The sequence below is a fragment of the Syzygium oleosum genome, unplaced genomic scaffold (genome assembly GCF_021117445.2).
Source record: "Syzygium oleosum isolate NSW1041296 unplaced genomic scaffold, Sole_v2.1 Sole_v2.20, whole genome shotgun sequence".
Lineage (NCBI taxonomy): Eukaryota > Viridiplantae > Streptophyta > Magnoliopsida > Myrtales > Myrtaceae > Syzygium > Syzygium oleosum.
In genome coordinates this window covers 597,645-610,318 of record NW_026607504.1, presented here as the reverse complement: position 1 = coordinate 610,318, position 12,674 = coordinate 597,645, and the positions used below count along the sequence as shown (strand labels likewise).

The 12,674-nt window shown below is 43.1% G+C and overlaps 3 protein-coding genes across 3 annotated transcripts in view; all 3 read left to right on the top strand.

The window, feature by feature from the left end:
- Positions 1-12,674, top strand: part of LOC115689119 (60S ribosomal protein L7-2-like) — an 83,258-nt gene that overhangs the window by 29,852 nt on the left and 40,732 nt on the right. The gene's annotated exons all lie outside the window — the stretch shown is intronic.
- LOC115689054 (UDP-glycosyltransferase 90A2-like) lies at positions 2,169-3,934 on the top strand. The gene has a single exon (XM_030615022.2). The coding sequence runs from the start codon at positions 2,256-2,258 to the stop codon at positions 3,699-3,701; it is 1,446 nt and encodes a 481-aa protein (XP_030470882.1). The 5' UTR covers positions 2,169-2,255; the 3' UTR covers positions 3,702-3,934.
- On the top strand, positions 9,943-11,388 carry LOC115689083 (UDP-glycosyltransferase 90A1-like). The gene has a single exon (XM_030615050.1). It carries the CDS (start codon positions 9,943-9,945, stop codon positions 11,386-11,388), a length of 1,446 nt encoding a protein of 481 aa, XP_030470910.1.

Here is a 12,674-nt window from a genome sequence, read left to right as displayed (position 1 = left end):
ATCGGCAACTTGAAATAAGTCTCTGTGTTTTTCTTGTTTTATGTCTTCGCTCAACCATACGGTATTTCATGGTGTCTGATAATGAGTGTGTTATCTGGAATCGCTAGTCCAAACCTTCATTTTTGGCGATATCTATGACTCAGGCATTTACTTTGTTAATGTTTCGCATTTTTTGTGTGTCTAAATATGAGTTTTGGTCAATAGATGGAGGAGCAAATTGTGGTCATTTGAAGTAATGATTCATTGCAATCGTTTAATTAAGAATATTGGTGGAATTTGAATAGACATGAAATCGATCTTAGAACCCGTGACGATGTAGGTTTCAAAAAAATTGCCAAACACCATTTACATTTGGCCAAGGGACTTTAGAGCTCAAATGAGTATTGGGAATGCTGAACCAAACGGGGCCAAGGTATATTTCATATTTTAAAAATTCGAGAAACGATACCGACGGATAAGTTCTATGTTTCGGTGAAATCTATAAATTGGTCCTCAAACCGCTCATCCCAAGTTCTCTGTTCACGTGAAGGAGATTAGGAAATCCCGCTCGGATTTAATCCTGACTCGACCATGGGTTCAATCAGACACGTATGGTACTAGTCCTCGCCACTTGTCTATGGTCACCCCCAAGGGCGATGCGACGTGTAGCGAGGAAGGGTTATAGACCTGCTTCTTGGTTTGATGGTATTGACTACCGCACACGGCAGACAACTTCGTTTCATTTGAGGTTCCGGTTCAGCACCAGAAGAGCCACTGCTTAGAAAACTGCAACGATGCCCATAGAATAATGGGATTCGGCTAGCATGACCGTCCTCCATAAGATGAAAGAGTGGCAGTCAATTGTCAGCCACAAGACTTTTTTGAGGAAACCGTAAGCTTTCTCAACCGGTTTCATTTTGACTTTATGTTTTTTTTTTCTTTTTATTTTTATTGATTTCTATGTTTCCTTATTGCAAGCTCAAATTGAGAGAAAAAGTCATAAGAGGGCCCACAGAATCAATTTTCTCGACTATGAAGAACGAAAAAATAAATTAGATACCGAAATATAAATAATTACAAGTATAAAAATATAATCACTTACTTAAAAGAAATCGTTAATGTCATTATACACCTCTATTAAATTTAAAAGATGAAAAAACACTTAAAACGTTGTATTTGCAAGTAATGATAAAATCATTGTGCAATAAATTGGTTTCTCATTCCTTTCACTCAAATCAAATTGCTTTAGAAGAACTCTCTGATGACCTAAAATTAAGATCAGTGATATCGATTATGCATAAAACAAATGAAGTAAAGAAAAGATCAAAATAAGAATAATGAATTAGTAGAGCAAAAAATTTACCCCATTGATCCAAATATTGCAGATGAAGATGTGTTGGGACCTAAAACATTATAAAATCAATCTTAGGATCACATGAGTCAAAGCTAAAGTTAAAAAAATGATTTTTGATCAATTTTGACACAGATTTTACCTAATATAGCTTCAACGTTTGGTTCATTGAGAAGATTCGCACGACCACGAGACACCCGACCCTATATAATTTCATATGAATAAAAAAGTCAATTTATTGTAAGATATTTTATTTCAAAACAGAATAAATAACAAGTACCAGTAACGATTGAAAACCCCCGATTCTTTCTTGATTGCAAATCAAATTTGAGAATAGCTACGGTGCCTTATCTCATCTGAATTCTTAATTGAATGAAAATCAATGAAATTCTTGGTACTCTCATCCTGGCATATTGTATTCGTTAATTTAACTAGTAGATGCTATGACATAGATTTCCAAAGAATTTAATTTGTTTCTTATGATTTTGTCTCTCAATCTAAGCTTGCAATAAAAAAATTATAAAAGTTTCAAAAAAAAAAAAAAGGGAGACGTAGAGTCAAAATTTGATATCGATTGAGGAAGTTTACCGGTTTCCTAAAAAATTCCTGTGGTTGTCAATTGACCGTCCCTCCGTATCATCTCAGCATTTTCCTAGAATAATTATTGGCAAAATCCTTCTTTTATTGCGTAATCCAAGTTGATCTCGAAACAAGGGATAAAATCTCTGACTTTGATGAACTTGACTAATTCATCGCGGTACATGAGTTCATATTAAATTATACAGCGTAGCATTTATGTGCTCTGCCATTCCCGTTAATGTCTCTATTTAATGCGGGCTTCTGTCGAAATGCCTACTCACAATTCTCACCCTTCTCTTCCTCCTCTACTGTTGTCCATCTACATCTTGACTGAATTTTAGAAGCCATGACAGGGTTGGTATCGCCATCACCTTGTGCTCATGTGGTGGTGTTCCCTCATATGGCTCAGGGACATGCACTCCCATTACTAGACATATGCAAGGCCCTAACAAGCCTCGGCCTCAAAGTCACCATCATCACCACCCCAAAGAATGCCCCACTCATCCTGTCAAAGGTATCGAACTACACTGAAATCTCCTTGCGCACCATACAGTTTCCTAGAGTCCCAGAGCTTCCTGAAGGATGCGAGAACACTGCCGATCTGCCTTCCATGGCTTTGTTGGTGCCTTTCTTGAAAGCCACCAAGTCCATGAGACCCGCCTTTGAGTGTATTCTCAGGGAGATGTCTGAAGCCGGGTCTCTCCCGCTCTGCGTGATTACTGATTTTTTCCTAGGATGGACGCTCGACGTGTGTCGGTCTTTCGGAATTCCTAGGATTGCCTTCCATGGGTTGGGGGTTTTGTCTATGGTCATCTTGAAAACTGCCTTCGGGAATGTCCCGTCCCTCATGGCAATGCCCGATTCCGATCCTATCAGACTGCCGAAGTTGAGCGTTCCTTTCACAGTCTATAAGTGTGACATCTCCGATTTGGAGCAGTGCAAAGACCTTAATGACCCTTTCTTGCCTATACTAGCAGAGCTTGGAGAGGCGGATGCAAACAGCGCGGGCCTAATCGTCAACAGCTTCGAAGAGCTCGAAGGTGATTATGTTGCTGCCCTGGAAACATTTTACTGCCAGGGGGCAAGAGCTTGGTGCATCGGGCCGGCTTTGCTCTACGACCAGAATCAGATAGAGAGACCTGTGGGATCCAAACAGGCAGACCCACCTCAGTCCTACATCAAGTGGCTGGATGAGCGTGTTGAAACGAGCGGAGTGATATATGTATCATTCGGAACACAAGCACACTCGAGTGACCTGCAAATGGACAATATAGCTCATGGACTGGAGATGGCAGGGTATCCGTTCATATGGGCAGTAAAATCGGCAACTTGGGTGTTGCCGGACAACGGATGGGAGGATCGGTTGAAAGGGAGGGGCTTGGTGGTGCACGATTGGGTGGACCAGCGGCGCATCCTGTCGCACCCAGCGATAGGCGGGTTCTTGAGTCATTGCGGCTGGAACTCAGTGCTGGAAAGCTTGTCAGAGGAGGTGCCAATACTGGCGTGGCCAACGGGTAATGACCAGCCACTGAATGCTAAGCTTGTGGTTACGGGGCTCGGGGCCGGGGTTATGGTGAGAGAAGGTGGTGTCGGGGGGACAATTGCTAGCGAGGTGATAAGGGATGGAGTTAAGGAACTGATGGGAGGGGAGAGAGGAAGGCAGGCTAGGGACAGGGCAAGAAAGATTGGTAGATTGGCAAGGCAAGCTGTGGAGAAGGAGGGTGGATCATCCTACAAGAATTTGGGAGGCTTCATTAAGTTTCTTAAAGAAAGAGTTAAGGTGAGAGTTTAGGTAGGTTCTTTTAATTTGTTTTCCTGGCACAATGAGGCTTAGAATTAGATGATACTTGGAGGTGGTAACTAAGTAAAAAATAAAACATGTAACAGAGCCTCATCGAAATATTGTGCCTCATTTCTCTTTCGATATGTGACTAGTTTCGGCAAAGGAAAGCTTGCCGCCATGATGTAGATATAAAAGTAGAACCTATGTGCTTCCTTAAATTCGTACTATTTCATTTACGGAAATTGTCGCCAGATTGCGTAACTTCTCATGGACAGGAAGCTGCCCCGATGCATGCTAAGCTTAACAGAAAGTTTGCTGAAACGTTAACTTCCTCAACAGAAAGTATTAAAGGTTAGTCTTGCCTCTAAGGTTACATCTTTGCTCCTCAACTGTGTCTCCCTCAACCTTTAACTTAAGGTTCAAGGTGCCACCCACCATCTCTGCTGCGTGGGATAAAACACATGCTGATCGCTACTTTGATGTCTTGCATTGTGCACATTCACTAAGTCGCGTAGTGTTGAGTATGTCTTGAAGTCTGGTTTGGGTATTAGATCGAAATTGAATTTTGATACCTAAATTAAAATTTGTGACGACCCGACTTGAGAATAAATAATTGGAAGTTTAGCGTTGGCAGCGGAGGGCATGGGCTAGCCCAACATTGGAGCCGTATGAATATTGTTTTCATCAAGTTATCAGTTTTGAAGTATAGACAGAAATTTGACCCAAAAAAAAAAGTGAGACAGAAAGAGTTTTAAGGTTTTCGTTTTCAAGCCACCTTTTATAATTTTTGAATTTTCATAGTGGATTTTGCCTTTTTCCCCGTTATTTTTCCTTGCAAGTGCTTTTCACTTAAATCTAGGTGTTCTTTTATTCTTCTTAGTTTTAATTTCGTTGTAGTTTCTGCATTGGTCATATATGGTATTAGAGCCATAAAGTTTTTCGATTTTCTGGTTATTGCTTCAAGTTCAACAACGAAATTTGATATTGAAAAGTTTGATGAGAATAGCAATTTCAACCTATGGCGGGTTCGTACGTTAGTTGTTCTTACTCAACTGGATTTGAAAAAAACTCTACTTGGGAAAGGAAAGAAACCGTAGGAACGTCGGATGAAACTTGGGAAGAATTGAATGAAAAGGCTATGTCTATTATCCAATTTTGTCTCGAATGTACTAGATCAGAAAATAGTTGCACGTTTACAGATGAAATTGGAGAATATATTTTTTAGAAAATCTCTCGTTAATTGATTGAAGCTCAAGCAACGACTCTTCACTTTTTGTATGGCTGAGGGTAATTCGCTCAAGTCTCATATTTCTAAGTTCAGTGTTATTATCTCTAAAATAAGAAGTATTGATATTAAGATTGGAGGTGAAAATCAGGCTATTTTATTGTTAGTTTCATTACCTCCCTCTTATAACAAGTTTAGAGAGACCATAATTGTTAGTGGAGAAATTATCGATCTTGAATATATCAAGACTAGTCTTCTAAATAAGAAAAAATTAGATACGTAATTGACTTTGAATGTGGCAATGATCATGGGGCTGGTTTAATTATTAGGGGAAGGTCTGTTGAAAAGCAATGATGGAAAGCGCAGGTCAAAATCAAATCATAAGAATTAGACTTGCAATTACCATAAGTCTAAGGGGCATATCAAGAAAAATTATCTGAAACTAAAAGCAAAACAACAAAGAGAAAATATTTTGAATAAGCAAAATCAAGGAAATGTAAATCGGTAAAATAATCATAATTACTTAAATAGATAGAATCAAGGAAATGAAAAATCCGGCTCAAGCTGGTGTTGCTAAAGAAGAAAACGAAGATTAGTTATTGGCTGCAGATGAGAAAGACAAATGCAGTGATAGTTGGGTTTTTTATTCAGACAAATGCAGTGATAGTTGGGTTTTTTATTCAGGCTGTTTGTATCACACGTGTCCTAATCATGATTGGTTCTCCACGTATAAGGAATATAATTATGGAGCTATTCTAATGGGAAACAAAGCTAAATGCTAAGCAGTTGGAATTGGAACTGTCAGTATTAAGATGCGCGACGGCATAATCAGAACCTTGGAAAATGTCAGACACGTTCTTGATCTGAAGAAGTACCTCAACTCTTTAGGTACACTTGATGCTAACAGTTGTAGGTATACAACTAAAGGTGGAGTTATGTGAGAGGTTCATTTCTGATGACGAAAGGGCTGAAAAATTGTACTTCGTATTAACTGTAAGGCACTACAATTACTGGTTCAACTATAGTTTCGTTTGCTATGACATAATTAGGCAACACTAAATTATGGCATGTGAGATTAGGCCATATGAGAATCAGAGGGATGGATGTGCTGAGTAAGAGAGGTTATCTGTGTGGTGAGAAAATTAGAAAACTAGATTTCTGTGAGCATTATATTTTCGAGAAACAAAAAAGGGTTGGTTTCTAAATAAAAATTCACACAAGAAGGGTCACTCTGGATTCTATTCATTCTAATCTTTGTAGGCGTGCAAAAACTCCTTCAAATGGCCTTGGTTCAAGGTATCTATTTTCATTGATGATTTTTCAAGGAAGGTTTTGATCTATTTTCTAAAGCAGGAGAGTGACATTTTTATTACGTTTAAGCAATGATAAACATTGATTGAGAAGCAGACTAGTAAAAAGATCAAGAGACTAAGAACAAATAATGGGCTGGGATTTTGTGGAGGCAAGTTTAATGAGTTCTGCAAAAATGAATATATTGTGAGGCATCATACTATAATATACACCACGATAGAATGGTATTGCAGAACGCATGAATAAAACTTTATTAGAAAGGATTAGGGGCATATTGTCTAATGCTGGTTTGGGTAAAGAATTCTAAGCTAAGCTGTCCAATAAATTCTCAGCGAGCTGTGCTTGTTAGTATGCGGCTGTTGTTCCCTTCTCCTTTTGTAGGTTTTCCGGCGCCCTTAATCACCCTAATCGGCACCATTACAGCGACTAACTAGTCCCAGCACCAGAGGCATCACCCAGGCAAGCTCTCACAGCAATTCCGGCATCCACAGTTCGGTGATCATGCAGCAAATCCCGCCTGCAAGTTTCAGGTTTTCCAACCATCCTCCATCATCCGACCAATAGCGGTTCGCTGGAGTCTCACGCCATTGCTCACTGCACATCTAGCAACGACGGATACCGCCATTCTTACCGGCGAAAACAGCCATTCATCATCTCTTAAAACCGAATTAGAGTTTCGATTTGGGATTCAGATTTGGGGCAAACATGTAAACAGCGGCGTTTGAATTATTAATGCTGACTAAGCACACCAGCGGCCACGTGGGTTGGAGAAATTGATAAAAAAAGATTGCCACATCGAATTTTCAGCTACCCGAATCGGAGTGAGTACTTAAAGTGATCATTTTTTTTTAAAGTGACAATTAAGTGATTAAAAAAAAAATTCGCAATAAAGTGAGTGTCGTATACAACTTTTAGTACTTCTAGTGTCCTTTTGCCAATTAAATTAGGCTCATATCTAGTCATGGCCAGGGTTCAGGAACCGCCGGTTCCGGTTCGTGGCCATATATGAACCGGAACCGGAACCGCGAGGGGGCGGTTCCGGTTCTGGCGGTTCCGGGCCGGTTTCGGTTCCGGCCGGTTTCGGTTCGAGGGGGGAGGAGGAGAAAAGGGGAGGAGGAGGGGGCGTCGGCGTCGGCGGCTGCGGCCATGGGCGGGGGCGACGGCGGCGACGGCGGCGGGGGTCAGATCTGGGAAGACGGGGGGCGGGCGGAGGAGAAAAGGGGAGGACTGGCACAGGGGAGAGGGGGGAAGAAGGGACCGACCATGACGAGGACCTTGCTGTCGGTCTGCGAGAGGAGCTCAGAGGCGAGGCCCGAGACGCAGGCGGTGCGGTACAGGGTCAACACGGTGGCGTCCGCGGTGGCGAGGGGCTGGCCGGTGAGGGAGCTGAAGAGGACGAAGACGGCGTGGACCCCCGGCAGGTTCAGCGCGGAGGAGTTGCCGGGGAAGTGGGTCACGAGCTTGACGCCGATGCAAGGGAGGGAAGGGTGGGAGGACTAGGAGGGCATGAGGAGGAGGGAGGCGGAGGGGGCGGCGGCGGCAGAGAGGGGGTGGGAGTGGCGGAGAGGGGTGTGGAGTCTGTGGACGGAGGAGGAGAGGGTGGAGGCGTGGAGCGGAAGACTGGTGGGAGAGGACAGAGGAGGGCGTGGAGGAGGTGGAGGTGGGGGTGGGTGGGGGTGGGGCCCTGCTGCACTGCAGGTGCAGGGTTTTTTTTTTTTTTTTTTTTTGGAACTGGGCCCGGAACCGCTGGTTCCGGGCCGGTTCCGAACCGCGGGCCCGGGTTTGACCGGGCCGGTTCCGGGCTGAAACCGGCCCGTGGCCATGACTACTCATATCCCCCTTACTTAAGTCAATCAAATTACAATGCGGTTCGTGTGGACTTATGACAATACTCATAATATGCAAATGCAGATTGATAATATTTTTGTTTAGGGGTCGAGAGACTTGAGACCAATCCTTAATTTTCTTATGCAATAAATAACTAAATGGATTGCCAAAATTTAGATGTTAAAAATAAACTGGTAAGACAATCAAACATGTGTGGACTAACGGTAGCACTCACATATTTGTGTTGGTTTGGAAAGCTTCGAGGAACAAGGGACATGTCTCTTTCCTGTATCTTAATCACTGATACGATCGAAGTGATGATATAATTTAGTGAAATCAAAGACGTAAACGAGGGGAGGTGTTTTCGGGGGAGAACGGATTGTATGCAGAGAATGATGTTTGAAATGTTTCAAGAAATCGTCGACAAAATGACATGTCAGGTTCGCATGCACCACCGATTTTGTCCAGCCCTACCCAACCCAATAACACCAAATTCGACCCGTGGACCTGAACGAGCGCGGCGTGGGGCTTCCTCTCATACACGAATCCATCTGGTCCGCTGGAACTGCTCTCAGTTCAAGAAGACGAGGGAGTGCAAATATAGGGAATATACATGGGAGGTAACAGACTGACAGGGCAAGCTACATGAGTTTTGTAGCATGATTAACAAAAATATAGCGCTCTCCAATGACACGGCTCGATGCATAAAGTCGCTATCCATTCTGTATGTACCCGTATCAAGATAGATTTATCGATACGAACATGGAGTGGATCAAACACTATCACTAAACGTTGGCTTCTACGATTTCCGCTCTGAACGCCGAGTTGTTTCCCAAAGGTTTTTGCAAGTAGGGCAGCCATGAAACAAATCACTGAGAAGGGCAATTAATTTCCTCCATTATCAACCGAACCTCCAGGCACCCTTTATTTATGTCTTCTTTTCTTCTCTCCTTTCTCTTGAATTGCGTTGACAATTTCCTCGAACCTGGACAGGAACATCTATTGGTTGGTTTAGCTATCTGCTCGTGCCCGCTGAGGATAACAGGTGCGCGCACGCACGTTTAAGTTAATTTAATGAAAGTCAAATGGACAAAAAAAATAAAATAAAGAAGTCATTGAAATGACCGCATCTGGGACCAATACCCCATATATGACCGGATATCTCCCAATAAAGACCTGCCATATTTGTCATTTGACCGAGGGCACTGGTCATGATCGATGCGTTCGATGTTGAATGATTCCTGTTGGCGCTAGAAAATGTCCAAGTCTTTAACCGTAAATAAAGGTCGGTTTGGTCGACAAAAGCCACAACTAACAAAATCTATGTAAGTGCTGGATAGAAAGTAAGTGATGGAGCCGACAATGTCGGACATGATTTGCTGGGGCACATGGACGTAGCTGAGAAGAAGTGAAACCGGCACAATCATCAGGTGGTTAATGCCGCGGATGTCGGCAACCTGAAACAAGTCTATGTTCACCCCCTAGGGTGATGCAACGTACAGCAAGGAAGAGAGAGAATTGCTTCTTGTTTTGATATTGATTACCCATTCAACAGATGACTTTGTTTCATTTTATGATCACGTTAAGCACGAGAGCCCCACTGCTTTGAATATTACAATTGATATTCATCTGCAAAATCTTTATTTCTTATTGCGTCATATAGATTTATTTGGAAAAAAGTTGTAAAATCTTTGACTTGATGAACTTGCCCAATTCATCAAACTACGTGTCCATATTGAACTATCCAGCAGAGCATTTACATGCTCCCATCTCTGTGAATGTGTCTCTATTTTGCGAGCTTCCGTTGAAATGCCAATTTGCAATTCTCTCTAACTCTTCCTTCTCCAATATATTGTCCATCTTGATCTTGACTGGATTTTAGAAGCCATGACAGGGGTGGTATTGCCATCACCTTGTGCTCATGTGGTGGTGTTCCCTCACCTGGCTCAGGGACATGCACTCCCATTACTAGACATATGCAAGGCCCTAACAAGCCTCGGTGTCAAAGTCACCATCATCACCACCCCAAAGAATGCCCCACTCATCCTGTCAAAGGTCCCAGACTACTCTGAAATCTCCTTGCGCACCATACAATTTCCTAGAGTCCCAGAGCTTCCTGAAGGATGCGAGAACACTGCTGATCTTCCTTCCATGGCTTTGTTGGTACCTTTCTTGAAAGCCACCAAGTCCATGAGACCCGCCTTTGAGTGTGTTCTCAGGGAGATGTCTGAAGCCGGGTCTCACCCCCTCTGCGTGATTTCTGATTTTTTGCTAGGATGGACGCTTGATGTGTGTCGGTCTTTCGGAATTCCTAGGATTGTCTTCCACGGGATGGGGGTTTTGTCTATGGTCATCTCGAAAACTGCCTATGGGAATGTCCCGTCCATCTTGGCAATGCCAGATTCTGATCCAATCGAACTGCCAAAGTTGAGCATTCCTTTCGCTTTCTATAAGCTCGACATCTCCGATTTGGAGCGGTGCAAAGATCCGGATGACCCTTTCTTGCATATTATATCAGAAATTGGAGAGACTGATGCGAACAGCGCGGGGGTTATCGTCAACAGCTTTGAAGAGCTCGAAGGTGATTATGTTGCTGCCCTGGAAACATTTTACTGCCAGGGGGCAAGAGCTTGGTGCATCGGGCCGGCTTTGCTCTACGACCAGAATCAGATAGAGAGACCTGTGGGATCCAAACAGGCAGACCCACCTCAGTCCTACATCAAGTGGCTGGATGAGCGCGTGGAAACGAGTGGAGTGATATATGTATCATTCGGAACACAGGCACACTTGAGTGACCTGCAAATGGACAATATAGCTCATGGACTGGAGATGGCAGGGCATCCGTTCATATGGGCGGTGAAATCGGCAACTTGGGTGTTGCCGGACAACGGATGGGAGGATCGGTTGAAAGGGAGGGGCTTGGTGGTGCACGATTGGGTGGACCAGTGGCGCATCTTGTCGCACCCGGCGATAGGCGGGTTCTTGAGTCATTGCCGCTGGAACTCGGTGCTGGAAAGCTTGTCGGAGGAGGTGCCGATACTGGCATGGCCGACAGGTAATGACCAGCCACTGAATGCTAAGCTTGTGGTGATGGGGCTCAGGGCCGAGGTTATGGTGAGAGAAGGTGGTGTCGGGGGCATAATTGCTAGCGAGGTGATAAGGGATGGAGTTAAGGAACTGATGGGAGGGGAGAGAGGAACGCAGGCTAGGGACAGGGCAAGGGAGATTGGTAGATTGGCAAGGCAGGCTGTGGAGAAGCAGGGTGGATCGTCCTACGAGAATTTGGGAGGCTTCATTAAGTTTCTCAAAGAAAGAGTTAAAGAGAGAGCTTAGATAGGTTCCTTCTTTTATTTTGTTTTCCTGGCGCAATGAGGCTTAGAATTTAGATACTTGGAGGTGGTATCCAAGTAGAAAAAAAAACATGTAACAGAGCCTCATCGAAATATTGTGCCTCATTTCTCTTTCGATGTGTGACTAGTTTCGGCAAAGGAAATCTTGGTGCCATGATGTAGACATAAAAGTAGAACTTACGTGCTTCCTCAAATTCGTACTAATTCATTCAACGAAATTGTCGCCAGATTGCTTAACTTCTCGTGGACAGGAAGCTGGCCTGTTCTGTTGCATGCTAAGCTTAACAGATAGTATTAGAGGTTGATCTTGCCTCCTAAGGTTATGTCTTAGCTCCTCAACCGAGTCTCCCTGAACCATTAACTTAAGGTTCGAGATGCCACCCACCCTCTCTACTGCGTTGATAAAACACATGCTGATTCCCAGTTTGATGTCTTGCGTTGTGAGAAACCAGCTGGCGAGGGCCCTCGCCAGGTTTCTCACCTATGTCTTCTTCTTTTTTTAAATTAGCTTGTTTTTTTAATCTAATTTGAATAAATTTTGTATTAGAAATTATATTTAAATCAAAACGATGTCGTTTTAGCCACGTTATCGTCACATGGGATAGAGAAAAAAAAATTATCATATTAGCATTTTCCATTAGTCAAGTAAGATTAAGTTAACAAAAGGACTCGATTACACCAATTTGACAAGTTTATGACTCGATTGCACTTTTTGAAAGATTTTAGATTCAATTGTACCTTCGTGATAAGTTTACTTCCCTAAAACTAGTTACGAAAGTACAATTGAGTCCTAAATTTTTCAAAAAGTGCAATTTAAGTCCTAAAACTTTTTTGACGACGAAAGGCCGATGGAGGTGATGAGGGTTTGGGAGCTCTCCGGGCAAATTTGGGCACACTTCTTGGGCAAAAACAAAAAAGATGCAGTCCTTGCGTCCAACAACAGAACCTTGAACAGGAAGAAACGCCCAAAACAGTTAACTTCTCCATTTTGTTTGGTAGCATCCGATCAGCTGGTGACGGTGGCTTAAATGCTCCATCTCCATATCCTCTCTCTCTCTCTCTCTCTCTCTCTCTCTCTCTCTCTCTCTCTCTCACACACACACACACACACACACACACACACACAAGTGGACCGTTTCACTGGGTCAACCAGTGAGATAGACTTGAATAATCGGACTATCTTCATCCGAAATTAACTTTCTTTCTATTCTTTCATTCATCCTACTGCTCAAACCCCATGGTCCATTCATTAATTGATTCGTACAATGT

Excerpts from the sequence above, each read along its gene's own strand:
- LOC115689054 (XM_030615022.2), top strand. The coding sequence starts at position 2,256 with ATGACAGGGTTGGTATCGCCATCACCTTGTGCTCATGTGGTGGTGTTC.
- LOC115689083 (XM_030615050.1), top strand. The coding sequence starts at position 9,943 with ATGACAGGGGTGGTATTGCCATCACCTTGTGCTCATGTGGTGGTGTTC.